We start from the raw sequence: 27,356 nt of genomic DNA, 5'->3' as shown, positions 1-27,356 counted from the left end.
TTACCACAATGACCACATAAAGTCTTTTTTAAACCACACAATGATAAATTCGGTGTGCATGGAGGTTCATAATCCATTTAACATCACTTTAACTTTGATGAATGACAGACTGGCCAGATGCAGTAGATTAAAAGGCTTCAGCAATCTTCCCTGTCTTTAAACCATGGCCTGACTCCTGAAACCAGCCTCTTTCCCAGCCTCCTCGCATCTGTATTTCAACACCAGACAGACTGCAGAAAACCCTGGCCAATACAACTGCCACAAACACAACTCCACACAACCAGCAAACGGCATCCACACACACCAGCAACTGAGCACGGCGGAGTCACTCCAAAAGAATTGCAAAGAGAAATTTTAAGTACTGGGATATACCAGAGAGCACCCAGATGGAATAAGATGGACAATCAGTACTAGTAAGGACACCTCAGGCAAGCTACAGCTCAGAAGCATATGGAGCATTTAAGACTGAGTTAAACCAAAGTCCTGAGCAATGAGCTCTTGATGAGAGCCACGTGTTGCCCAAGGTATGAGTTAGATTGCAGAGCATCACATGAAGTTCATTTCTGTTACTCTTTTCCTTTTAAGACTGGTCTGAACCCAGTTTACTTTAACCTGTAAATGTGACATTTTCCTGGTGCATTAAATCCTCTGGAAAATTGCAGCTGGCATAAGATCTGGTGAGTATTTTTACCCATCCTGCAGCACCTCTTCAAAGATCTTATTTCAGCTTGGAGCTGTCACCCAGGCTTTCATCATACAGAGTTGAAGGCCACCTAAAAAACAGCAGCCCTCCCTCACAGGCCAATCGCTTCAAGGGCACGAGCCGAATGTCGAGAATCCTCCCTCGCTATTTGCAGTTTGGACTCTGGATGTTTTGAGAGATGCCAGGCTAAAATTAGGGGCCCAGATAAACATACAAGCCTCTGCCACCCAACACCAAGGGCACTGGGACCGTGGATAGCAGCCAAGACTTAAAGTAGCCACCATACCAACAATCAAATATCAAGGCAGCAATTCCTGATTTAGTCACGCAGGAAAAAATAAAATTAGTGCTTAGACATGGCTTAAACATCACAGTATTTTCTCCAAACTGGCAGTGAGTAGAAATATCACGTCAAACCAAACCCAGTCCTACCAGATCCAATCATCTCAAGTCTCCCTTGGGACGGAGAGTGCATTTTTCAGGAGCGGTGCAGCTGTGACAGCGATGGTGTTTGCAGGGTGTCGGCACTGCCCGCAGGCCGTGGCCAGGAGCCGTGGCGAGGCGGCGTGCAGCCGTGCTGGAAAACACACGCGTCTGTCACGGCCCCATAGCACCATGTTGATGTGCAGATCAGCCTAACGCAAACATAACTGAGGGCAGCCCTTTACAACAGTGGTATCTGCAAAGAAAGGAATTAAATCTGCACTCACGGTAAAGCGTGTTCGGAGAACTGGCTATGAGAAATAGCGTTTTAATGTCTACACGACAAAGGAAAGGGGGAGAGGGAAGGAAAATCCTCTGCACTTAACAAACATTTTATACTAGGTTGAAAGAAGCCAAATATCACTCAAAACAGGAAAAAAGAAGAAGTGGTATCCTAGTTCCTACCAAGTGCTTTTGAGTCCCTGAGCTGCATGCACAGACCTGCCCAAGCCCCAGCCCTGTCCCTGGAACGTGCTCCCTCCAGGCTGCGGGCACGGCAGGGGCTCTCCTGCAGCTCCTCTGACAATTTGTTGTTCAAACAAGTTCCCTTCACATCTTTATTTCCTTCCAGAGAGCTCCAGGCAGGATTAAATGAAGACCCTCCCCTGCGCAGAGCGGTTAGCACAACGCTGAGCACCACCCCTTGAAAAACACGGCTTCAAACAGCCGAGTGATACAGAAGCGACGTGCAGTGGGGGGACGCGTCCGGGAAAATTCGGGTGAAGCCATTTCAGAAGCAAGAGGCTGCTCCCCCGTGCTCCTGGGGCTCCATCTCACTGGGCCGGGGCTGGGCACGCCACCGGGCTCCCCTCTGCCAAGGCACGAGGGTTGGGCAGCGGTGGGGCCAGGACTGGCCTCATGGGCCGAGATCAGAAAACACTTCTCTGCAGTCACCTCTTCCTGCCCTCCTCTCCCTTCCCTCACTCCCCACCCCCAGGAGAAGGTTAAAAACAAGTTCTTAAGTTGCATACAGCAAAACAAACCCAGAAAAAGCTGCCAGTGGGAGTGAGGAGCAGCAGTGCCCTGGAAGGGGGACAGACAGCCGAGAGCAAACCCACATGGGCAGAGAATCGCAGCCAGATTCGGCAGCTCCTGCTGCCCCCGCAGCCCCCAGCCCTCCCGGGGCCCACGCCAACAGCCCCCCGCCACGCTTCATTTCCACACAGGACACCCTAAGTAGCACACACATAAATCTTTTATAAAAAGTTTATGTCCAAAACATTCAGTATTTCAGTCCTTTATTACCAGCTACTTTGTTTCACACAAAAACCCCCAACAAACCTGCACTTCTCATCAAACACCACACCAGTCGGCATCGCAGCATTTGGCTCTGTCCCCACGTCTCCCCGAGCTGACACAGAGCGAAGAGCACGATACCTTCCCGACACGCTTGCAGGCGGCGCACAAAGGTTGACAGTTACTGCTTTACTGCCGTATCCTAACGCCAGTAATCAATAGTATCTGAAAAGAGCCTCTCTCCCTGCCAGCAACACAGACAGGATCACAGCTGAAGAAAGGTTAATTAGTTCTTTTTTTTCGAGCCAAGGAATGAAATGGTTGCCCCATGATCATGACCCAAGTTCAAAGCAAAGGGAGGCAGGAAAAGGCAGAGAGACTGTCCTGGTGTTATCTGACCAAGTGTGGGCTGAGTGCTTCTTATCAGAGGGAAAGTTGAGACTGAAGTAGAAAGGCAGAAAAAAAAAATCGTAAAAAAAAAAAAAAATCATAAAATTGATGGCATTGAATTTGCTGCTGCGTAGACTCAGGGAGCTAGCGGATGTTACGTGGTGTTTCCTCAGACTATATTCACTTAGAAGAACAAAGCTCTTGCAAAACTCAAAGCAGGAACCACGGCAGCAAGGACCCTTATTCCTCTGCAGAAAACAACATTCAGTGTTTCGTTGCAAACTTCCCTGTGCCTGAACGGCCCCTTGGAGCTGGGGCGGCTGCACCCCCGGCAATGGGTTCAGCTCAGCCCCTGCTCCCTCATCTGCTCACAGGAGTAGGGAGAGGTGAAAAAAATAACCCCTGCCTCAGCGAAGCATTGTTGGAGCTGTCTGGGGGTGGTACGCGCTGCCGGGCCCCCGCTGCCCAGCATCCCGGCGGCAGGCAGCTGCCCCGGGCTGCAGAGCAGAGATGCCCCAGGGAGCACAGTGGCCCCCGCTCGCTCCCCTGATGCCAGACCCACCGCCTGACCCACCACGGGGCTTTTGGCAGCGATCAGACCCGGTGGCATCACCACACACACCCGTGCACAGTGCCCGTGGGAATAAAAGGCGACTTTAACCACCTGCGCCGGGCTGCCTCTGATGTTCTCCAAGTGAAACTTGACGCGGCTCAGCAAAGACACACCTCTTCCAGGGTGTTGTGCAAAATTCTGCATTTTAACGTAGGACAGGAAATATGAAAAGAGCCAGGCAGAACCCAGACAGCACCCTCGGTTAGGCCGAGGTGCGCCAGCTCCAGCGGGGAGCAAACCAAAGGGTTGGTCTCACTTATCCATGCACCCACCCGTGATTTTCCAGTGCTTTGGAAGCCGCAGTTCCTTCGCTAACAGGTTTTAAAGGATTGGCATTGCTGCTTCCCTCTGGAGCAGCTCTGCAGAGGGGTGGTTTTTTTCCCCCTCCCTTCTCTTTCATGCTTTATTTCCTGACTTCACAGTGGGATGGGTCGGTTCCAAAAGATTCTCATTCCCTTTTTGGGATTAGCTTTGGCCTTCTGGTTTTATTCAGCGAGGGAGAATTTCAAACCGGGTAAGTATTAAAAGTGAATTTGTCTTTAAGAAAAAAATATTAAAAGCCACATTTGAGTGTTTTGCACAGAAACTGTTCAGAGCTTGGACCAAACCACGTCTGAGCCTTTGTGTGGTGGCCGATATTGGAAAGTTGTTTTAACAAGGATTTGAAATCAAACGAGCAAGTAATATGCAGAAATACTTCTGAGGGAGCAGGTGAGGCAGGGGGGCTGAGAGGGATCTGAACACTTCGTTTTCCAGTGTGTAGCAAAATAATTTACAAACATGACTTAAATGTTGGATTTTAAGTTTTGAAGTGTGCACTTAGTAGATGATTTTTATTATAAAATAGTTGGGGTGTTTATAAGTTGTGTCCTGACTTGTGGAAAAAAATGCAGAAAGAGCCGAGCACTGTCCCTGGGTCACTGCGTTCAGCGAGGAGCTGCAGCTGCTTCTCAGCACAGCTTTTTTCAGCAGATGGAAGAGACGTCCTGGTGCCGGACGCTCTGTGCTTGCAGGCTCACTTAGCTTCCAATTAACTACTTACACCCGGGGCCATTATGGGATTTTATTTTATTTTTAAATAGTGTTTGGATAAATTAAATCCCTGTGCCTTGGTCCCCAGAGATGCTGAAAGGGAAGCGGGTGATTGTCACCGGAGCCAGCACTGGCATTGGAGAGCAGATGGCGTATCACCTGGCACGGATGGGAGCCCACGTCCTGATCACAGCACGGACAGAGGCCAAGCTGCAGAAAGTAAATGGCAAGCTGAGCACTCAGACGGGCATGTTCATGGCGGTGCACACACAAACATGCGAAGGCCATACATAGATGAATACACGCACATGTAATTGCCACAGCACAACCACCAGAGAGGCACAGTTACACTCACGTACGCACATTCGTGCTGCCCGGGGCTCCTGCACGCCCAGAAATCCCTCTCCTGCGGATACACGCACTCTGCATAGCACACGTTGGGATATTTGAACTTGCGTGGTTCTGTACACATATCCCCATACACACAGGCTCCCTCAGCACACACACACCCTCATTCCACTGCCGTGATATACAAGCTCCTGCTCACCCTACTCGCATGCAATTCCAGCACAGACTGCGCCGATCAAGAGCCAGACTGCCCTGGGTAACGCATTCACCAAAGGAATAACTTTTCAGGCTCCTTTTGAAGCTCCAAACATACTCCTGAAACTCCAAACTGCTAGTTTAAGGCAGGGACACATCACAGGGACCACAGACACCCTCTTTTGCTACCGTGCCAGGCTCCCCGGGGCAGGGCAAGGGGTTTCTGACGCCTGGTGTTGGTGCGGCAGGTGGTGGAGCGGTGCCGGGAGCTGGGAGCAGCCTCCACGCGCTACGTCAGCGGCACCATGGAGGACATGGCCTTCGCCGAGCACGTGGTGAAGGAGGCAGAGACCTTGCTGGGTACGTTCACAGCCTGCAAAGGAGCGGCGGATGAGAGACACTGCATCTCTCCTCAGCCACGCTGCTTTTTGCCACATGCCCACTAAAAAAAGCAGGGGAGATGGAGATGGGGCGAGACAGGAGAGGTTTTTCCCTAATCCTGCCCAGTGCAGTCCCACTCCTCCACCCGGCTTCATCGCTCCAGCTCAAGCTGAACTGCGCTCTCGATTTCAGCTCTGTGCCCTCATGACATCCTGTTCCAGTATCATAATCCTGGATTTCACCACCCCCAGCCGCTGTGGGCTGAAGCCATCCATCAGGCCCGCGGTGACACATTGCGGTCATGGGTCACGGCTGCGGAAATGCAATGTTTCAACTCCGTGCTGAGCACTCCCCCTCCCGCCCCGAGCCCACAGACAACTCAAGGGTGATCTCCCTTGTGCCATGGTATTTGTGTTTTGAACCAGAAAAAAGAAAAATCACAACCAAATTTTTACTGGCAGCCCCCATCCAGACTATATGCCCACTCCAGAGATGACAGGCCACAGCTCCAACCCAAAAACCTCATTTCTTTTGACTGCATTTATTCTGTCCCCAGGAAAGGCTCTGCTCTGGGGGTTGTAGCCCTCTCCCACCCAGCACTAATGCCTGCTCCTCTGCTTGCAGGAGGCCTAGACATGCTGATCCTTAATCACGTTGGCACATCATACTTCGGTTATTTCAATGGGGATGTTGAGCACGTACGAAAGCTCCTGGAGATCAACTTCCTCAGCTATGTGGCGATGACCACATCTGCCCTGCCCATGCTGAAGGAGAGCGAGGGCAGCATCGTTGTTGTTTCATCCATGGCAGGTGAGTGGGGAGAGAGGTAGATGCCATGGGATTCAGCCAAAAGACACCACGGGCTGATTTTCACAAGCAGCACGCAGAGACACCAGGCATCCTAAAGGAGCCATACCTGCTTAATGCACCCCAAAAAAACTCAAATCCAGATCTTTTTTGCATTTTCTTGATGGACTTTGTTCTCTGATGCAATCCAATCACCCCTGCTGGCTTTTTGACCAGCCCTGTAGTTAAACCCCACACCCTGGTGCTAGGCTCATTAGAGCAGCAGAGCTCACATACCCCCAGTTTTATGGGGAAGAGTGGAAATGCAGTAGTTTCTCACTGCAGTGGATCTCTGACCATTCATCTTGGTTTGGTAGGTCAAGTTCCTGCTAATATTTGTAGAGTGAGTTATTGACTGACTCTATTCACAAAAACATGACTCCACTCTAATAAATTTCTGTTAAGTCAGGAAACTAAATTACTAACAGATGTCTCACTCACAGCCAGTATGTTGGTTAGTCTTATGGTGATCAGCTCAGCTCAGCTCAGTAGCCAGAGACAAGAACGTGAACTTTGCTCCATCTCTCCCCTCTAAGGGTTTCCTAGTTCCTGCGGGTTGCTCATGCCCTGAGACATGAGACATGGTGTTGGCCTCAAGACCTTAAAAGAGCTGGAAGCTGACGGGAATATTTGTAATGTTGCTGCTCAGGTGCCAGGATGACATTGCACTAACAGTAAACTCCCTTTGGGTAAAATACTCTGTAGAAGAGGAAAACGGAGGATTGGGCAGAGCAGCTTTCTATGCTATAACAGAACTTCACTCTGTGTCCAGGTAAAGTCGGGTTTCCCTTTACGGTCCCCTACTCTGCAACTAAGTTTGCCTTGGATGGATTTTTCAGCTCCCTGAGGCAGGAATTCAGCCTTCAGAGCATTAATGTTTCCATCACACTCTGCATCCTTGGCTTCATCGATACTGGTAAGATCAGTGCTGGCTGATCTGGAGCCCAGCATCACCTTCCCAGCTGCTTACCCTGCCCTTCAGCTCCCTCTGCCACCGACTCTCCCCCTTCACCTCTGCCGCTGCTTTTCCTCCAGCCCTGCTGTGCATGCGAAACACACTCTGGGGCATCCTACCTCTCTTCCACCAAAAAACAGCCTCAAAACTAATTCCTTTCCCCCGGTACATAAAACCGGCTACCGCACATGGGCTGGCGCAGTGTAACAATTAGTACAAATGGATGTGCCAGCCACCTACCTCCCATTGATCCCATCTATTGATGCAACAAGGTACGGGAATGCAAGTACATGATTAGCTGGAGGAGTTCGGCATGCGTCGGGCAGCGGAGAGGAGTTTAGTCTCGTGAATTTAACTCTGTTTTGATGTGTGGGCCGATATGCCCCATTGTAACCACATTTTGCACGTGCCGCTCTCCCTGCTTCGCGTTAACCCAACGTGACGGCCTTCCTCGCCCCCCGGGCTGGCTCCTCGCCCCCCGGGCTGGCTCCTGGGCCCCCCGGGCCCCCCTGCTGACGCCCCGTGCCCGCGCAGAGAGCGCGGTGCGCGCCGCCGCTGACCGGCTGCTGGTGTCGCCGGCGCCGCGGGAGGAGTGCGCGCTGCGGATCCTGCAGGGGGCGGCGCTGCGCCGCCGCGAGCTCTACTACCGCTACGGCTCCACGCGGCTGCCGCTGCTGCTGCGCGACTGGGCCGCCGAGCTGCTGGACTACCTGGTTAGGAGCCGCTACCGCCCGGACGGCCGCCGGGGGGACTAGCGCCCCGCCCCGGTACCGTGCTCGTGACTAGGGGCGGCCCCGGCTCGGGAGGGTTCCCCGGTGCAACACCCTCCTCTGCCGGCGGAGACGGGCCGTGCAGCGCGGGGACGGGCCCCGCCGCCGGGCAGGACCCGCTGCTGGCGCTGGGAAACGATCGCCTGCGTGCGGGGATCGCCTCGCCCGGCCGGGGCTGGGGCTGCGGGCACACCGTGCGGCCCGGGGCGAGCTCCCTGCAGCCGCAGTGTGCCCTCTGCTCAGACCCCTTCCCTGCCCCAGACCAGGGAGAAGTAGGAACAAACTAATTCTCAAATAAAAGTTACTAACCCACCCGTTTTGTGTCCTGTGGGGTTTTTATCCGCTCCTTCTCCATTACTAAGTGCTGCTGCAAACAGGCACAACTCCACTGACTTGCCTTTCACAGGGAAGCTGAATCCTTGCGAGCTTTGCGCTGCTTCCCTGACTCTGGCAGCGGTGCCCAAGTTGATGCATTTACATCTAACCTGGTTCTGGCCATTCCAGCACCAACTGTCACCTGTCCTGAGACGAAGCAATGTGAAAGCTCCCCAGACCCTTCCCACTGAAGCACTCCCCAGGATCGGTTTGCTCCTCACTTTCTAAAGGAAATCAGGAACTGGCATTTCTGTTCTCCTGCTCCCAAAATCACCTACACAAACCAGTGCACATGGAGGGGATTTTGCCCTTTAAACTTTCTGTTTCAGAAAAGTTATTTGCAAACCCGTTCACCATATGCCCAGGCAGACGCTGAGCAGCGCAACATACAATGCTTGTGAAAGCTGAAGATCTTTATTATTCACCTGTCTGGCTCTTTTACTACCTCTTGCAATCAGTGGATTCCTCAAGAGAAGAGTGCGATTTTTAGGTATAAGAGCCACCCAACAAACTGTCACGATTACACCAATGGTGATATCACACAGGATAAGCCAGAAGCACCGATAATGGTCTAAAAACACAAGGTTTGCCAGCCCTGCTCTCTCTAGGTATTCCTATGAGCCTGCACCACGGCAATCACTGCTGATCAGTAAATCCTTGTGGCAGCCAGCGAGGAAGGGAAGCGTTGCCTCAGTTAGACGTGGGGTGGAGAGAGAGAGAAGGATGCCCATCCCATGGAGGTCTGCACTGAGGGGCCACAGATGTCCCAGCTCTAAAGGCAGCCACCAAACAACACGCCCACAGCTCTAGGGAGCAAAAAGCTTTTCAGCACCTTCCCTGCAATGCCCTCAAAACCACACCCAAAACTCCTGGCAGGACACGGGTGCGAAGGGACAGCCTAAAGTCCAAAGTTACGCTCTCCATTAGGTTAATGTTTGCTGAATCACAGGAAGCACAAAGAAAAGGCCCAACAGATACCAGCAAACTTGTGCAAGACAAGAATCAGTTCAGAACTGCCAGCACTCCCCGCCCTGTTTACAACCTACAGACGCACCCCCTGTCCCGCAGCCAGAGCCCTGGAGTTCCTCTCGCTCCTGCCTGTACTCTTGCAGAGGGATGGGTCTGCTCCTGAAGGTTTTCGTCCCCTTGCTGGGGCTGGTGTTGGCCTTCTACTTTTATTCAGCACCTGAGAATTTCAGTGAAGGTAAGCCATTGGAAAACCACGCTTTGAAACGGCAATCAGCGAGGCTGCTGCCAGAGCTGCAGCGTGTGCCCACGCAGAGCACAGGCTGTTTGAAGGGCCTTTCGACGCGCAGCTGGAAGAGCCCAAGCACGGCAGGGCTGAGAGCTGGGAGGGGAGGGCAGGCAGCACCCGGTGCAAGGGGTCAGAGTACTCTGCGCCGCGCAGAAAAGCTCGTGGGATTACACTGGGGTCTACCAGTAAATGTTTGATCTCAGTAAATGATTTCTTTGGGAAACAGGCAGTGATCCACTTAAAGCATTTAATCCTTTTATTAGTCAGCTCCTGTCATTTCCAAAAGCCGCTCCCAGACCAGGGTGGACGCAGAGCTCAAGCCTCGCATGCACTCCCCACCAAACAGGGATTAACGACCAGACTCCAGCCGGGGTCTGCACGAGCGGGGCAGTGGCTGGCTCTGAGCTCTGCACCTTCCTCCCCAGAGATGCTCCGGGGGAAACGGGTGATCGTGACAGGAGCCAGCAGTGGCATCGGGGAGCAGATGGCGTATCACCTGGCACGCATGGAGGCCCACCTACTGCTCACGGCTCGGACGGAGGCCAAGCTGCAGAAGGTAAGTGACAAGCAGGATGCACCGGGCTGGCAAAACAGATTTGCAACCCAGAACCCCACAGGTGGGTAGAATGCAGAGATCCACCCCAGCCTGGGCACGCGGGGATGCCAGATGCCCTACAGATCCACCCCAGCATGAGCCTGTTCTAACACGTACACTCCCCACTGCAACAAACTGCATTTTCAATGGTGACAGCAGGGCACTTCTGTCTCCGCAGTCTTCAGCTGTGAATTCTGATCTCCACCACCAAGGACAACACTAGTCTGCCCACGTCCTGGTCTGATCAGCCCTTGTCCTTTCTCAAAGTCTGAACTGATTTTGCATCCTATGTACAACACAATCAAAATTAAGCAATCGTATTCCTATTTATAAATACTAAATATTTGGCTCAGATGTGCCATTGTTTAACTCTGCAGCCAGAAACATTTCTCCGAGCAATGTGTCTCCTCCCATGAAGGGAAGAGGGTTTCCATCAGGACAGGGAGATTTGCTGCCCATCTGCCCCAAGACAGCAACAGCCTTCATGGGACAAGGGGGATCCATGGAGGGGGGTCCATTGCCAACACCACTCTCTCTGTCACCGCAGGTTGTGGAGCGGTGCCTCGAGCTGGGCGCTGCGTCAGCCCGCTACGTGAGTGGCTCCATGGAGGACACCACGTTCCCCGAGGTGGTGGTGAAGGAGGCTGAGAACACCTGGGGTAGGTGGTGGGGAGCTGCCCCTCCTCACTCCCCAACACACCCCATGCTATGTTTTGGGGCCATCCCAGCCACCAAGAAGCTGGCTGTTAATAGTGACCATGCTCTGCTTCCAGGCGGCCTCGATATGCTCATCCTAAATCACATCGGTCACAGCTACTTCAACTACTTCAATGGGGACGTTGAGCACATACGAAAGCTCCTGGAGACCAACTTCCTCAGCTACGTGGCGATGACCGTGTCTGCCCTGCCCATGCTGAAGGAGAGCGAGGGCAGCATCGTTGTCGTTTCATCCTTGGCAGGTGAGCACACAAGGGGCCAGGCACTCCCTGCCCACGTCCCCTCCTCTGCTGCAAGGGATCCCTGCTGTGGCTCTTCTTCAAGAGACAGAAGAAGGACCATAAGGCAGAGAGCCACCCTGCTGGGAGCAGCATGAGATTTATATCCTGGATGCACAATTCAAGTCCCCTGGGGGATTTGTATTCCAGGCCCTCTCCTGCTAGTCTCTTTGCACTCACTAATCACCTCCACGCATTGCAGTCCATGGTACACCGCTGCAGGTTATGTACGTGGCTACACATTACAGATGCATTTGCTATACGTGGGTATATATGCAGGAATACAAGAACAGTATCACCCACAACTGAAGGTACTTCATGCCATCGTATGCCGTGTGTTACATTTTAAACATTCCTGCATTTGTTTATTTCTCTCAAGCATTCATGACAGCTTACCACACCTAAATCACAATATTGTAGCTACTTGAAGGGCAAGAGGAAGGGAGAGCCTGCAGCCTGGTGTCTGCCCAGTACCCGAACCCTAATATTGTGTCTCTGCTCCAGGTAAAGCTCCTGGCCCATTTGCTGCTCCCTATTCTGCAACTAAGTTCGCCTTAGACGGATTTTTTAGCTCCTTGCGACAAGAATTCATCATAGACAACACCAACGTCTCCATCACACTCTGCATCCTGGGCTACATCGACACAGGTAAGCTCAGCGTCGCTGAGGCCCCACGACTCAGGGCATTTCCAGATAGAGCCAAGCCAAGCCCACCACCCGCCCGCCGGCCCCAGGCTGCTCAGCACGCTGCTTGACCACCACGACTGGACCCCCCGCCTGCGGTGGCTGTGCAGTTGTGGGAACGGGACCCCAACTCTTTAACAAGTGTGGCCTAAAGGACTCTGCTGTCCTTGCAGTAAACCCAGGGGAAGTGGGGATCCCATCCTATGGTCACTCAAGAGGCGAAAAGGAATGGGAAGGACATTGCTATAATTGTTACTTATTTTAACTATTCTAAGCCTCGTTAAGGAGGTCTGATCCCCAGAGTCTGTTGGTTTGTCAGATGAAGCTACAGACACCCTGTCTGAGCCGGTGGTGCCTGTGGCAGCCCCTCCATCTGACCCTGCCCCTTGCCTCCCATCCCTCCAGAGAGCGCTGTGCGATCGGTCTCACATGCCATCCGGGTCACGCCGGCGCCCAAGGAGGAGTGCGCGCTGGAGATCATCAAGAGCGGGGTGCTGCGCCAGCGGGAGCTGCACTACCCGCCCTGGACAATGGGCAGCGTGCTCCTCCTCCGGGCCATAGCCCCCGACTTCCTCGACTCCCTCATCAGAAGCAGCTACAACGTGGAAAACATCAGAAGAGCACAGCCCACGGGGCAGTGAGCACACCGGGACACCCTGGGCCAGACAGGAGGGATTTGGGCATTAATCTGGCTACTTGGGTGCCCTTTTCCATGCCACTGGGGCAGCCCCATGCTGATGCACCCTGGCAACACAAGACAGGATGCATCATAAGCCTAACACAGCATTGAAAACGTCTTTTTTAGTAATGAACTTAGCAGGATCTGCGGCCAGGGTCCTGCACACCAGCAGAAGCGTGCAGGACACTTTCCTGCTCAACCTCCAGAAACTGTCCCCCCACCAAAAGCCACCGAGGCAGCGGTGCTGAGCACTGCGGGAAGGAGCTGAGCCACGGCCCAGAATGAGGATTTGGGCCCAGCAGCACAAACCGCCCAAAGCCACGAGAGGGGCTTTGAACCGGGAAATTTTTTGTCACATATCCCTTCTAGGCTGGTCTCTGTAAAAATAAATCCTACGTTACTTTACAAGATCTCTGCTTTTACTTGTGTTCCCTTTCCACGTGCGCAGGCCCAGAGCCCTTATCAGCGCCCAGCTGGTTAAACCGACTTCCCTGCATGATTTGCATTAATGCAGCTTTCACTTCCCTAAATATCTTAATGAATTTTTGCCATTTGTGACCTCTCCTCAGCTGCCAATACACACTTTTTTTCCTTTTCCAATCTGCAAGAAGCCTTAAAATAATAGCAATACTGTACTTCCCTAAGTCTCGATTTCTCTACCCCAAAGCAGCTCAGGGAGACTCAGTCACCGAGTGCCACAAGCAGCTCCGTGAACCAGCGCTCAACCTCCTCGTGTCGGACACTGATAAAGGGAGATGGCCCAAAAGATAATCACTAGCTCTGCTTAGAGAGAAGCTGGAGGCTTTGGGGTCCCAAGATAACCCAGATCCTCCCACGAGCTGGGCCCCTGCGCCCCGCAGCCGGGCTGCGAGCAGGGACAGGAACCGGGGCTCGGCTGCGGCTGCAACATTTCCTGTTCCACAGAGCGAGAGCAGCAAAATGAGGGGGTTGGCACGAAGATGGCAGCTGGAGCGTGTTCGCGCCCGATAACCCCCGGCTCAGCCCACTCCTCTGCGGCGGTCGAGGGGTAGGACGGGACCCCTCGGGCCAGGTAAGTGCCCACGGCGCTGGGGCTGGCAAGGGCTGGAGGGGAGCAGGGGCTGCTGCACTAAAGGCAGCAGCAGGCACCTTCTTTCCTCTTTTTTCACCCCATTCTCAGCCTACACGACTGACACCGGGAGGCTGTAACATGAACTGGCAAGAACCACCTTTTTTTTTTGTTTCCCTTTAAGTGTAACAGCTTGGAAAGCAAAGATAAAGGACATGTCTGTTAACTGGAGAGGGTAATTTGGGGTAACAGAAGGAGGAAATACAGTATTAGCTTGTCAAGAAGGCCTCAACAGTTTGCTCAGTGGGGGGTGAGTAATGGACCGTGTATTTCTTTAAGCTTTACCTGGCTTTAAAGCACATTTTTGGTTAACCAAGGCTATTAAGAGCTGTCGTTGGGATGCACAGTGACAGGCTGGGCAGCGCCGGTGGGAGAGGGGCTGAGCTATTCCTGATGGGAAGAGCTGGATGAGCAGGGACCAAGCAGGACAAGTAGCTATTGCTCAGCTTTCTCTTTAACTGATGCAGAGGCAAAGGCCCAAATACACTCAAATGAACGTCGGTTCATTTAATCTTACAGATAATTAGTTTTCACTCAGATTGTGTCTTTTCCCTTGGTTTCATCAGGACAGAGGACCTCGGAGCGGACGGGGCAGTCACAGAGGAGCAGAGCTGTGCCCAACATGATCAGCCGGCCCGAGAAGGCACGGCCGCGGCACAGGCGTGCGAGCGAGAGCTACGATGAGAAGTGCGAGCGGCGGCACGAGACGCGGGAGAACCTGCGGCGGCGGAACAACGTGACGACCTGCCGCCGCCTCGGGAGGGGAGCGGAGGAGCCCTCGCAGAGCCCCCGGCAAAGGGAGTTCCTGAGGAGGAGAAACCTGGTAAGCGTTACTGGGAGGACACCGCCGAGACAGGAGCCTGAAGCACGCATCCCCCCGGACCTCTCCTCACGGGTAGAGCTGAGACCACCCGTCCTGCTCCAGGTAACACCAGTCCCCACACCCCAAGCGCAGCTCAGTGCTCTGCCTGCTCCAGCCAGCACCCACTAAAGCATCTCCAACCGATGGCAAGGGCATCCAAATCAAAGTACAGCCAAAAAGTGAAAATGCACCAACAAAAACGTGCATTTCCTTATGAACTGCAGAGCTGGGCACGGGTAAACGCCGTCACCTCCCTCCTGGCAGGCTCCTCTCCCGTTTTCCAAACCGTGAACCAGACAGAGGTTTTCCACCATTCCTCCAAGTACAACCCCACACTTTAGCTGCCAGATTACAGTTTTGCACTTCCACAAATTATTTTCGCCCTTAAAAACTGAGCTCTAAACACCTGGCTTCCCTCCATCGCCTTCTCTGTCAGCAGGAAGGGTGCAGGAATTAGGAGGCTCCCTGGTATGCATCACCTACCCTGTGCTGCACAGCGAACAGCAACCCAGAGGGCTTGTTGCCTTGAGCAAGATCTACAGGAAGATGCAATGCAAAATACCCCAATCAGATTTCCTTCTAAACTTATATCCCGTGCAAAATGAACAATCCCCCTGGTACGTTACAAGTTCATCCTGGGGGCTTCACGAAGCTACGTGAGCAGAGACATTCGAGCACGAGATGACTTAGAAACACTGGCACTCCCTCCAGCTCCCTTTGCAGCATGGGAGTATGCAGAGCAATTACCCACCTCCTGCTGCCGTTTGGTTCACTGGGTTTAATCACCTGCTAGACAGCAGGAATCTGGAACAAGTATTTACATGCACGTGGCCCATGCATGGTGCCTTCCCCATTTGCTTTTGCAGAGGTAGCAACGGGCGGAGGCTGCTGGGGCAGAGGGGCGATGGGGCCAGCACCCCAGCCCCAAGGGAAGCCAGTGCAGAACAGGTACCGCTGCTCCAAGGCGGTCAAATGGTAGCAGAGACACAAGCCAGGACCCATCTCCCTGACACCAAAAGTCCTCATCTTTTCCAAAAATATCTCAAGACACTTTGGGGGGGTTCCTTGTCCTGTTCTGATGTACAACCCCTCCTCCCCGAAGCCAGCAGGTTTTCTCCCACAGAGCTCTGGAGCTGCTGCAGCCAAAGCAGCAGATCCTTGTGGATTTGCCATGGTTTCTTGGCATCTCCTTGATGCTCTTCACCCAGTCACTGGAGGCACAAAGCCCGACCCAGCCACAGGCCCCCCCCCCTCCATTCTTGATGGCCCATTTTGGAGAAATGCTGATTTGAGCTGCCCTCTCGTTCCAGCACCCATGGAGCTGCCCCACGTTCCCCCCTGCACACTCCCCGCTCAGCCTCAGCGTCCCCCTCGGCATTTCAGCACAAGCCATCCCCAGGCGAGGTGCCTCCATGAACACCCAAGGTAGGTGAGGGATGCTTGGGTTTCCCAGCACAACAGCACCAGGACATTTCCCTCCCACCCCTGTCTCCATGGAGCAGTTTGGGATGCAAGCTGGTAGCTCTCCTCTAGCCGAGCTCCCCTGCCAGCAGCCCCACACCGGTGCCAAGTTTTACCATCCCAGTCTGAGTTTCCCCCACAGACTGCAGGTGTTAAGAACATTTTTCCTTTGGAGGGATAAACCAGCCCAGCCCATGGCTTAACCACCAGTGCTGCTGAGCAGATGCTCTGCCTTATGGTTCCCCTGTAAGTGCCCCAGATTATCCGTGAGGCTGGGGGCTAACTTCAGTCTGCAGGATTACTTAACTTCCACCTCTCTGTCCATCTGAGCAGGACTCTCTCTGCCTCTTGTCCCTATCGAGTTGTGTTACTGGACCCTGTTTAAACAGCTGCTCTCCATCCTAGAAGCGATGCAATCTCCGAGAGCAGAGATCAACACCCAAACAGAACTCCGCAGCCCCTGGGACAAGGAGGGATCAGTCACATCCTTCCGCTTTGCTTTCACAGGAACCCAGACCCTTACAAACCCAAGCGCAGGAGTGAAGGACTCAAGCCAGCAGACAGAGTAAGCCGGTCCCCCCCACCTCCCTGGGCTGTAAATTCGGATACCCGCAGGGCAGCCACCTCCGACGCCCAAGCCCAGACGTGCTTCACCTCCACCCAAGCTGTCGCTGTACAAATCCCCAACTCTGCCGGGGCTGGGGAGCGGCTGGTGTCCAGAGCCCCGGACCGCCGCAGACCCCGCAGAGCACTCACCTAACGCACTGTCTTTTTCATTTTAGTTGTGGAATAGCAGTTTTAAATAAGGTAAGCAAAACATGGATAATAACAAGCCTTGAACTCCTGCAAACGAAATCAGTTCCCAAACTTTCTGACCAGGACAGTGACTGGCACTAAGTTTCTATAATTTCAAAAAAATGACTACACTGAGAGAAAGGCGCTTCTGTCCCATGGGTATCACTGTTCTCATTCACCGACTGCCCCGATTTGATACGCTACATGGCAAAGACGCCCTAACGCCAATGCTGTAAGTTGCTGCAGAAAATATTTTTACTTCCCTGGAAAAACCAAACAAGCGAAGGCCAGCAGGCTCTCCTCCTCCGCCCAGACTCGGGCTGTTAACTCCAGTTCTACTTCAAAATATTTGGATTTTGTAGCCAGTTCACAAACTGTTCATAAACACAAACAATCCTACTGTTTTTAAACATCTGCACTTTCCCTTTCAGGAAATGGTGCAGCTGTCCAACTACCTGAAGGTAGGTACCAAACACGATGTACCCACCAGGAAAGCAGGTCTTCAGTCAGCACACCACCACTTTTAAAATTATGATTACTATTAGAGAGTAACGTACCCAATTTTAACGTGGCCAAGAAAGCCTACAGACAAGCCACTGAACCCAAAGACCTCTCTGAAACTCCCCAAGCAGAGGAAGCCCTGACCCTGAGCTAGAGGGGGGGCCGGGCTGTCCCCACGGGCTCCGGGGTCCCCACTGACCGGCTCTCCCCTTGCCCGCAGGAGGCCCTGCACCGCGAGCTGCTGCTCAAGCAGAAGATGGTGATTTTGCAGGAGCTCTTCTCCACGCTGCTGCAAGCGTCAGAGAAATCCTGGCAGGTACCAGAGGCTATTGCTGCCGGGGCTGGGGGGAGGCTGTGCCTCGGTGGGACTGGGCTTGTGTGCAGAAGCAAGAGCACCCCATGGGTCTCTCTCGGAGCTCAGCTCTAGCTCACCTGCTTCGGGGCTTCACAGCCGTAGAGATGGCACAGGTTTCAAATGCAACATGCTCACCCAGCAGACAAGTCATTGCACAGAGCCGTTCACCTGCAAGTAGCTGCTTGCCCTGCCTCTTTCCTTGCTGTCGCCTTTCTTTTTAGGGAGGGTTGAACACAAACTCAGAAGTTAAGGGGCTACTTTGCTTGAAGTTTTTCCCTTTTGTCCCCCAAAAGATTGTTACAAAACATGCTTTGCTTTCTGATCAACAGGAAGCATAAAGCCCTTTTCGTTAAAGAAAAAGCAAACAGAAGTGTGTAAGTGGGGGAAAAGATGGAATTAACCCAAACAACCACCTTCCACCACATTTTCTTTCCTAGTCAAAACAAGTTACAAAAGTTTTGAACTGATTTTTTTTTTTTGGCCACGATAAAAGCATTAGCTGCAAACTGACACATTCAAGTGCTGGCAAACACCACGGTGAATGGGGGAAAAGACAGACTGTTTCTTAGTCTGGGACCACGATGGCCAAAAACCCCCACGCAGCACACGCAGCCTTCCTGCCAAGCTCCCGGCCACCCAGTCTGCCCCTCGCTGTGGCCCACGGGGACATCCGCTGCCCCAGCTCCTTTCAGGGACATACCCTGGGCCCCAAACACAGGTCAGGGGACCCATACCACGATGCTGTGGCACACCTGCTTAGTCTTAGGTGCTCTGCCGAATCCTGGCCCTGCATCACGCTATTTCCCCACAGCTCAAACAAAATCCTCTGGGCAGCACTGAAAACCAGGGCCCATTTTTTTTTTTTGCTTTCAGGAGGTAAAAATTAAGGTGATGCATTTTATGTAACATATGAAGTGTTTTATATAGGATTATTAAATCAAATATGAATTCACAGTTCATTGTGCCATTAAAAAAAGTGTTTTGAAAGTTCTGTTGGGGCAGAAAAGTGAGTGATTGGGTGAGACGGTGTAGAAAACTTGTGTTAGATGTTCTGTGGTTAGAAGCTTCCTCCTTCACTTGCTGCTTCTAATATAATACGAGCAGGAAAAAACACCCTGACACACTCTGCAGGAAGCAGCCATGAAACCTCAGATCAGAAACAGGTGGGTGCACTTTGCTTCTTGCTATCTCTGCTCCAGAAGGGAGACTTTCCTGCTGCCTCTCACATTCAACCTTTCATCGGACTAAAAATTAACTTGCTGCTGGCACTGGAGCCAACGGGGCAAAGGCAGCAGATGCTGCCTGCTTGGAGGGAGGCAGGTGGGGGGCAAGGGGCTTCTCTGGGAGGTGCTGGCCAAGGGATGTACAGACAGGTCCTATACCTTAATGCTGTGCTATGGAAACCAATGGGTGGTTGCCCATTTCCAGGCCCAGGTGAGATGCCAAATGCTTGTTGCAGAGGATTTTGGGTTTCACAGAAATGTGATCACATACACTTGAACGATGCAGCAGTTGCTGCTGAAATGGCCACCGAGTCATTTTTGAGATGCTGCTCATGTTTGTGGGTGCTTCTGGTTTGATGGAGCAAGCAAATACTTCACAGGAGGATTAGGGTGTAGTTAAAATGAGGGGATAAAGCATTTGGTTCCTTCCCCCATCCGCAATTTTACTTCTAGGTTACAGACAGCTTCCTACCACAGGTCTGTACCTTAAATCCCTCAGCTGTTGTAAAACTTGCTTAGCTGATTGAAAAATGCTGCTATGATGAAGGAAGCTAAGTAAGTCTCAGTTATGATTATTAAGAGTAATTAGTTTTAAGCTGTTCCCTTCTTAAAGAAGATAATTGCTATTTTAATATACTTTCTTCCTTTCCTGACCTCTGAAGTTGAGCCTGACTTTTGGAAGTACTTTGCAGCTCTGCAAGTTTAAGCTCTTTGTCATTTCCAGTGCGATACTACTACTATATGGACTTATTTTTCCAGCACAAGCATCGTGTTTGGAGAAACCCTGGAAGCCTTCCAGAAACAGAATTTGTTATTATTGCTTTAAACCAGCTACTTAAAGTGACTAAGGGAAGGAGTATCAGAGATTTCACTGATCACAGGATAACCAAGACACTACAGCTGTCAGCCAAAAACAGTTTAACATGCTTATATGGCAATTAAGTGACAGCGGTAGAGAAATGCAGAAGAGAGTTTGAGAAAGGTTTTGGAGCTGCCCATTCAGGTAACCTCAGATCCCTGAGGACGAGGGCTACAGGGATTCAAATCCGGTATTTGCAAGAGCAGGCGTATTTTGAACACATTAGCCCTGATCCTTTCCCCCGCCTGGCTCTCAGTAGGTGTCTCTGGGCTCTCCAGCCAGGCGCAGTGCAAGGATCCGGGTGGTGTTCAACCGGTGGCACTGGAGACATGGCAGAAGAGAGGAAAAGCCACCACCAGCTGATCCTGGGGGCTATAGGGTGCTGGTTGGCGTTTTGTTTAGTTGTGGGTGGGGGTTTTGGTTGGTTGGTTTTGGGGTGGTGTTTTGTTTTTTTTAAAGCAGCCCCTTTCACATACATGATCTTCAACACAAAGGCTTGACCAAGATTTGCTCACATAACTTTTCTGGTCAGAAGCATCATTTCTTATGGCCTCCCATGTACGTGCACATCCTCACTCAGCCCTCACTGCCATGCCGCTCTGCTAACAGCCCCAACAGACAGCTTATTCCATTTAGGGAAATCCTTCTACTTTGTGTTCTTTTGCCAATTTATGAGCTGCATCTCCATGAAAGGAGTTTGCCAGCACATCTCTGCTGTCACGCGTAGGAAGAGCCCGGTGCTCTGTTGCCTTGTACTTTGCACAGTCACACAGCCGTATCACCACCATCCTCCAACGTGAACCTTTGCAGATAGCAGAATAAAATAAACTGCAGAGGAAAACTAGGCACAGTATTTCACATATAAAAGTGCTTTTCAAAATTCCACCTACTTTCTAAGAGGACAAAGCCTTTGATTCTTTGTACCAATAACTGAACTGGGAAGATTTAGTCTTTGGGACTGTAAACTTCTGTGCAAATGTAAACAGCGCTAAGACACCAGAGAATCTGGTTTTGCTCGGGTCTAACAGCTATTCCTGTAACATCAAGGAGTTGCTTTTTCAGAGACTTGACTTCAAACAGCAGTAAGCAGAGAGGATACCGGCATTCTTAGTATCGGTGGTGGAAAAACAGCCTACGTGAACTCTTTGCTAGAAATTTTATCTGAATTTGCATGCAGTCTGGTTTCACAAAACCTAAGCAGCCTGACTAACACGGAGAGATGATAATAAGGAAAATGAATCATCACCGTTACCCTCTGTCCCCCTGCCCAACTGCTAGATGTTGCAACACAGACCCAACCTATTTTCTAAGGGAACCAGAAAGACAAGCCCTTAGCACCAGCTGGAGCTTTCGGCCAGAAGCGCTGCAGGGAGGAACCACGAGCCAGGGAACAGGGCTGTGCACAGGGACAGGCCACAGCTACGCTTCTGTCAGGCCCATCCAGACTAACCTGAAGCCCCCTCGCTCTTAACTTCTCATCTCGCTGAGAGTACCTGCACTCAGTAACCAGTGGAACTGCCCCAGGAGAATTTTTCCATGCATAAGTTTTACTTCCCCCATATTCCACTTATCCTGAGATCACGAAGGGTTTATTTGAACTCTAAGCATTGAAAAGACTTTGACCAAATTTAGCCACAATATTACAGATGAAGAAAAGGGAGAAAAGGAATCAAAACCCAAGTTAACAAAACATTAGAGGCATATTGTATAGTTCATGATTCCACACATCAGTTCTGTTGCTTTTCTCCCCCCAGGGTCAGCTGAACGAAGATAAACTGAAGTGTAAACTAAGGGCGCTTGAAAATCAGCTGCAGGCCTGCACCCAGGTACCATCCAATTGCTAAGAAACAAACATGGGGGAAGAAAGGCACGAAAACAAAATACTGAACCATGTAATGAGGTCGGGTCTCAGTTTCTAGAGCATCTGATTAGATATGGATCTGAAAACAATTTTTCCTCTTTGCTGAAGCAATGCTTCACAGCAGATCAGCAGTAGCATTTACGCACTCCCAGATTTGCTAATATTCAGGCTGAGCAAGATGAGGAATATGTGAGATAAGACCCTTCAAGCACTTTAATTCCTCCTTTAAAGAGTTACTCAAAGGAGTGTGTGAAGAAGATCCTGATAGAGATGGAGGACCAGAAGCAGACCTACGAGCAGAAGGCAAAAGAGGCTCTTCAGAAGATGCTAGAGGACAAACTCCAAACAGAGCAGCAACTGCAAAACTCTCAGGTAAGCAACAAGTTTTACACCTGGCTTTGCTTTAATCTAGTCCGACTGTGACAAAGAGCCCCCCCATTCCAGGGAAAGGCAATGAGCTTACCATTAGTAACAAAGACACAAAAATATCTTTTAAGCTACTGAGTAAAGTCCAAAGCGGCTTAGTGGCAACCTGTGCTCATTCTGTGGGCCATACATCAGGTTATTAAAAACAGCACACAGCTGGGGAAATACACTGCTGTTCGGCAGTTTTAAGTGTAATCCCTTCTCCTCCACCATCCCTTCTGCCCATTCCCTGCTCTGCATACATGGAGAAACAAGCCACACGGAGACATCCAAGGCACGAGGTCTCCAGAGACTTTCTGGAGTGGCTCTTTTATATGAAAATGGATTTTCCCCAAGAGGTATCCTGTGGTCAAACCAAATTGCTAACTGGTATTTTCAGAACGATAAATAAATTGTATTCCCAAGATTACCAGCTTTCTAAACCCTCCCAGCAGCAGAGGAACCCGGGCTCCCCAGCGAGCCCTCTGCCCATGTTGGCTCTGTCCATCAGATGGCATCAGCCCCGCATGGGTGGTTGTGCTGGAGGCAGCTGGGCTGCCCCAGCCCCAGCACAGCCCCGCTGATGCAGTGCTGTGCGTGGGTCAGGGCAGCCTGGCATGGTCCCACCAGGCTGTGGGCCCAGCCCACCCGTGGGTCCTTGCTCTCCTCCCCAGAGAAGCCTGGCAGCAACAAGAGAGGACCTTGCCTTCTGGAAGGAGCACTACACCACGCTCAAAGCCGAATTGACCAAGACGACCACAGCACACAGCGAGCTCGAGAACAGCTTCCACAATTTGCAAAGCAAACTGCAGGTACATTAGTTCACCTCAGGAGCAGCATCCATAGGAGTTTGTGTTTTCCGATTTGCAAGTAAGAAAGCCCCCAGGTCATGACCACTATATAATAAATCCCTTTGGTGAAGCACAGCGGTCGCACACGCAACTCAGTTCTCAGCTCAGGGCTGCCTGTTGTTGCCAGAAGGATGGCGAATGCCACGTGCTCGTGGGCTGCCCATGGCGTGGTGCCAGGGGTGGGCTGATGCCGGGGGTCTTCTCACCCCCAGCGAGCGGAGGCGCAGGGCGAGGAGCTGCGAGGGGCCCTGCACAGCCTGCAGAGCGAGCACGCCGCGCTGCACCGGCGAGCCAGCGCCCTGCGCGAGGACAACGACCTCAAGGCAGAGCACATCAGCGCCATCGAAGGTACCGGGTGCAAGGGTGGGCGTCTGTCCTCCAAATGAACAGAGGACGTAAGGAATATACTCTTAAAAGCCTGGTCCTTAAAGCCAAGCGCACACATGTGCAAAGGACTCTCTCTGAATGTGCTGCACGTCTCAGCTTGCTGGGAAAGCCTCTGGTTTCCAAAGGGCTCCTGAAGTTATTTCCAACTAGATTAAAGTACTTCAGAGAAGTCAAGTGACTTTTCTAGAAGAAAGGACAGAATGGGAGACTGGGAAAAAAGTCAAAGATGAGCCCACAGCTTTGATAAGGGCTTTTGCATCCATGTCAGACCCATCAAACACAGCGATGCAAGCCCGTTCGGGTGGCGAGGCAGCACCACTGGCTGAGGCGCTGCTGCACGGTGGTGGACATCACCGGCGTATACATACATGCTGATAGTGACTTATAGTACCTGTGCAGGTAGAGGCAAGGAAACTCACACATACTTCACATGGCTATTTTAAAACACAATTAAGGAAGAGTAAATGGGTGGCAGTTCTATTTTCATAACAGGTCTCACAGGAACAGCTTTAAAATAAACTATAAATTAATAGAATGTAAGGCACGCTAGAAAAAGCTGCCGAAAATGAAAGGGCAATTAACAGCTAAAAATCACATCCCTTCAGAGAAGAAAGTTCAGCGTAGCCAACAATATCCACTCCGCTTTACACAGGTGGAGAAAGTTGCCATCCTTGCATAAAGATGCACAGAGATTCACATCAACCTTTTCTTCTCTCCTTATTTCAGATAAATTGCAAAAAGAACAAAATCAGAAGGTAACACTGGAGGCAACAATCAGCCATTTGCACAGTGAGTAACACAAAGACATGCAAAGTAAGTGACCCGTGGTAGCACTGGGGACAGTAACAGTGGCTTTTTATGTTCTCAGACCTCATGCAGAACCAGCCCAACGAACGGCAGAGCCAGGAGGCGACGGTGCAAAGGAAAGGTCAGCAAACTTTGTAACTCCCACCTAGCCCTCCTCTCACTGGACACAGGAACATTAGACGTGATTCTAGGAGGAGTCTACATTGGTTTAGAATAAAGGATTATTTTAAAGCTGCACAAAACGAGCTATTATATTTTGCCAGTTAACATTAAAACATAAGTGTATTTATGATGACAAACACTTTAAAAAAATAAATGGATTTCATTGCAAATTCTACTTCAGTAGCTATGCCATTTTTTTCCCCAAACAAAATACATTCCAGTTTATAATTGCAATTACAGCTGTACTTAAAAAGTAATAAAAGGCATTTTAACTCTCCCTCCCCTCCATCTCTGGCAACTACTTAGAAATATTCCTGTAAAGATGATTAACTTGTAGCTACAGCAGAGGCAGGCCTGTGATAACTCAGCTCCTGTGTCCTCTGATGGGTGCGTAGCATGCAAACATTATCTTTAAACTGTACTGAGTAAAGAAGATTTCAAGCAAACTGAGAGCCTGGGGACCTGTTTCTCATCGGAAGCCTGACTGTTTTCTAGACCACGTTTCCACCACCCAGACCCGACCTCTCACTCCTGCCAAGGAAAAACAAAACACTCTGTTAGAGGACCCCAAGGAGGAGGAGGAGGAGGAGGAGGAGGAGGAGGAGGGAGAAGAAAGTCTGAAAGATGAGATGCAGAAAAGGACATCCCAGCTTACAGCAAAGGAGAAAGAGGTGAGGAGGCCACAAAATCGCAGCTGGGACTGAGCTACTGGTGCAAGTGCTCCAGCAGCAGCACAACACAACACACCAAAGCTCCTGGAAGTAACCTAAGCTCGGTATCTGCTGGAAGGATTACCTCTGCTGAATTTTAATTCTAGTACCAGTCTCACCTAAACCCCCAACGCAGCATCTGCGGGCAAGGGCAGCGCACCAGCAACCTGGCACCCGGAGCTGTAGCCTCGGAGCCCTCTCCATACAAACCCATTTCTGCTCTCGTGGGCAGGCGAGTCTCAGCAGTTTCACAGGGAAAAGCCAAAGCCACACTTTAACAGGTGAAACCCTGAGCACAAAGGAAGGAGAGGAGGAAAACACTTGCAAATAACAGGGCCTGCTAACAAAAGCAATACCCTTACAACTGGGCTGCAAAAAATTCAAAGCTTTCCAGCCTCTTATACACTCTTTCCCATCAAACCGTGCCCTCTGCCAACCAACAGCCCCACAGTTCTTACAGCACTATTCCAACAGCGAGGATTTATAAAAAAGGATTTATAACTTACTGTAGCAGAGCTTAGAGCCACGCAGGAGAAGAGCTTGTCCTCCTCACCCCCACTGGGGAGGGCACCGCCAGGCATCATCCAGCATCACCTGGGCAGGGTTTCGTAAAGCACAATCACAGCAAGAGGGAACAGCTGGGGGGGCCCAGCAGCCCCACGGGGGCTCTGGCAGCCTCCTGCCACAGCCGCTGCCACTAATGCACCGCTCACCGGGAGGGCAGCGCGGTCCCACGCCGCAGGGCCACGCAGGAAAAAAGGTGCTTCCTGGGTTTTGGGGTTGCGCAGCACAACCAAAGAGCCTGTCCCATGTCTCAGAGGGTTTAAAGGACTCTGCAATTGCTCTCACAGTCAGTGAAATGCACAATGAATTTCTGAATGAGAGGCAAACCCTGCCACAGGTTTGCACTCCGTGTCTTCTTCCTGACCTGCATGCTTCTATGGTCATAAAAACAACTCTTGCTTCTTTCTCTGATGTGATGTGAAAGACGGCAGCAAGGCCAAGCAGGTCACGGGGTGGTCACAGACCGGGCACGGCCTCTGTCACCACATGCCCAGTAACACTGAGATCTGCTCTGTCCCCTACAGGTACATACAGACATACAGGTAGCAGAAGTGAAAATCCCCCGTGGCGGCAGTGCCGGTGCACGGGCGAAGCGCTGCAGCCGCTGCGGGAGCCCGGCCAGCCTCGGTGCGTACCCGCACGAGGGGGTCCCTCCTGCTAACGGCCCCTCGTTCTGCTTGCAGTGCGCGGAGCTGCGCTCGGAGCTGGAGGCCCTGAGCGAGGAGTACCGCTCCTGCCTGACCAGGCTGCGCCAGTGCCGCGACGAGCTCAACCACTTCCAGAGCAAGCAGGCAAAGGTGGGAGGTGTTCCTCGCCCCAACTCCCAGTGCTGCCAGACCGGGGCTGCGGATCGGTCTGGGAAAAATTCCCGTTTAGTTGTGCAGGGCAGAAAGATGAATGACATGTTTGCTAGGGGTGAGACGGGAAGTTTCTTCTGTCCACCAATTTCCTAGTAACACTTGCTTCTCCTTGCAGAGACGGCACGGTCACTGGATCCCTCTCCTGGTGGCAGTGGTAGCAATGGCCATAGCCACCTTCCTCGCAAGTTACAGACCGTGACAGACCTTCTCGATGACTAACCTCACTGCAGGAACTGACTTCTGCTTCACCAACAGTAATGCGCCCTGGCCGCAGTGCGCCTTCTGCTGTACCTGAGTGTTTGTTTTATATCCTGAGCTGGTCTCGCTCCAGACAAACTCCCGCGGCTCCAATAAATGCAGGGAGATCACCCCTTCCCTTGGCTGCTTTGGTCATTCTGCTCCAGTTATAGTTGCGCTGCCCAGTCCCCGCAGCGCTGACGGACAAAGCCACTCCAACCGCCGCTGCCGGGGCTCACGCAGGGCAGGAGGGACGGGGCATCCTGTGCTCTCGGGATCTCCCCTCCCTGGTTTTCACGCCTGGCGGCTGAGGGGAGTACAAAATTCTGTTGCTTTATTTATTGCCTCCCTAAATGAGAGGTATTCGACCCTGGCCCATCTCTACTGGTACCTGACAAAGATACCCAGCTCAGGGAGGATTTTTAGCACTGTCCACGTCTGTCCTGAGCAATTTCTCCACCTCCTGCCCACCGGGCCCCATTCGGCCCACCGCTCTTCTAGCCTGTCTCATGGCCAAGCGTCCCCACAGCCATGTCCGCTTCCCTTTCACTGCCAGCACCATGTTCATTCGACAGAGACAGGGGTTTGAGCCCCTTTGGAGCTGCACTGCGCAGGTTTTACAGTAGCACTTGCCCCTCGTTCAAGCGCAGGCTCAGCTATGAGGTGGTGCGCGACACCACACGTCGCACGAGTAGGAATATGATATGGAGCGTACAATAAACTTCACAAATTCAAAATACCGTGGTGTTCAAATTTTGTATTAATCCTCAGCTGTTTGCAGCAAATAAATATACCCTGGCTTTACAGGGCACA

At 51.7% G+C, this 27,356-nt stretch overlaps 3 protein-coding genes across 5 annotated transcripts; all 3 read left to right on the top strand.

Moving 5' to 3' along the window:
* The first annotated feature begins 3,851 nt into the window (after positions 1–3,851).
* On the top strand, positions 3,852–8,226 carry LOC137674118 (11-beta-hydroxysteroid dehydrogenase 1-like). Its single transcript, XM_068419288.1, has 6 exons — positions 3,852–3,939; positions 4,546–4,676; positions 5,249–5,360; positions 6,006–6,191; positions 7,000–7,143; positions 7,717–8,226. Exons 1-6 carry the CDS (start codon positions 3,852–3,854, stop codon positions 7,935–7,937), a joined length of 882 nt encoding a protein of 293 aa, XP_068275389.1. The 3' UTR covers positions 7,938–8,226.
* A 1,217-nt stretch (positions 8,227–9,443) lies between these two features.
* LOC137674271 (11-beta-hydroxysteroid dehydrogenase 1-like) lies at positions 9,444–12,497 on the top strand. The gene is made up of 6 exons (XM_068419515.1): positions 9,444–9,531; positions 10,008–10,138; positions 10,725–10,836; positions 10,951–11,136; positions 11,677–11,820; positions 12,262–12,497. The coding sequence occupies exons 1-6, from the start codon at positions 9,444–9,446 to the stop codon at positions 12,495–12,497; spliced, it is 897 nt and encodes a 298-aa protein (XP_068275616.1).
* Positions 12,498–13,356: 859 nt separating this feature from the next.
* On the top strand, positions 13,357–27,282 carry TRAF3IP3 (TRAF3 interacting protein 3). 3 transcript variants are annotated; one of them, XM_068419231.1, is made up of 17 exons: positions 13,357–13,586; positions 13,768–13,893; positions 14,210–14,568; positions 15,816–15,930; positions 16,474–16,531; positions 16,749–16,773; positions 17,193–17,222; positions 17,483–17,578; positions 21,454–21,525; positions 21,792–21,932; positions 22,640–22,777; positions 23,029–23,164; positions 23,930–23,992; positions 24,072–24,131; positions 24,668–24,843; positions 26,130–26,243; positions 26,422–27,282. In XM_068419231.1, exons 3-17 carry the CDS (start codon positions 14,266–14,268, stop codon positions 26,503–26,505), a joined length of 1,611 nt encoding a protein of 536 aa, XP_068275332.1. In that variant the 5' UTR covers positions 13,357–13,586; positions 13,768–13,893; positions 14,210–14,265; the 3' UTR covers positions 26,506–27,282. The 3 variants fall into 3 exon arrangements, with proteins under 3 accessions (XP_068275332.1, XP_068275331.1, XP_068275333.1); XM_068419230.1 differs by lacking the exon at positions 13,768–13,893; XM_068419232.1 differs by lacking the exons at positions 13,357–13,586; positions 13,768–13,893; positions 16,749–16,773 and having other exon boundaries at positions 14,479–14,568.
* The last annotated feature ends 74 nt before the right edge of the window (positions 27,283–27,356 follow it).

This window comes from Nyctibius grandis, chromosome 27, assembly GCF_013368605.1.
Source record: "Nyctibius grandis isolate bNycGra1 chromosome 27, bNycGra1.pri, whole genome shotgun sequence".
NCBI classification, from domain to species: domain Eukaryota; kingdom Metazoa; phylum Chordata; class Aves; order Nyctibiiformes; family Nyctibiidae; genus Nyctibius; species Nyctibius grandis.
The sequence above is the reverse complement of the archived record's forward strand: the minus strand, read 5'-3'. Positions and strand labels throughout refer to the sequence as shown.

Coding starts and splice junctions, on each gene's coding strand:
- LOC137674118 (XM_068419288.1), top strand. CDS start 3,852: ATGGGTCGGTTCCAAAAGATTCTCATTCCCTTTTTGGGATTAGCTTTG. Junction 4,677..5,248: donor CAGAGGCCAAGCTGCAGAAA/GTAAATGGCAAG, acceptor TTGGTGCGGCAG/GTGGTGGAGCGGTGCCGGGA. Junction 5,361..6,005: donor GGAGGCAGAGACCTTGCTGG/GTACGTTCACAG, acceptor CTCTGCTTGCAG/GAGGCCTAGACATGCTGATC.
- LOC137674271 (XM_068419515.1), top strand. CDS start 9,444: ATGGGTCTGCTCCTGAAGGTTTTCGTCCCCTTGCTGGGGCTGGTGTTG. Junction 10,837..10,950: donor GGAGGCTGAGAACACCTGGG/GTAGGTGGTGGG, acceptor CTCTGCTTCCAG/GCGGCCTCGATATGCTCATC. Junction 11,137..11,676: donor TGTCGTTTCATCCTTGGCAG/GTGAGCACACAA, acceptor TCTCTGCTCCAG/GTAAAGCTCCTGGCCCATTT.
- TRAF3IP3 (XM_068419230.1), top strand. CDS start 14,266: ATGATCAGCCGGCCCGAGAAGGCACGGCCGCGGCACAGGCGTGCGAGC. Junction 14,569..15,815: donor GACCACCCGTCCTGCTCCAG/GTAACACCAGTC, acceptor CTCTCGTTCCAG/CACCCATGGAGCTGCCCCAC. Junction 15,931..16,473: donor TGCCTCCATGAACACCCAAG/GTAGGTGAGGGA, acceptor TTGCTTTCACAG/GAACCCAGACCCTTACAAAC.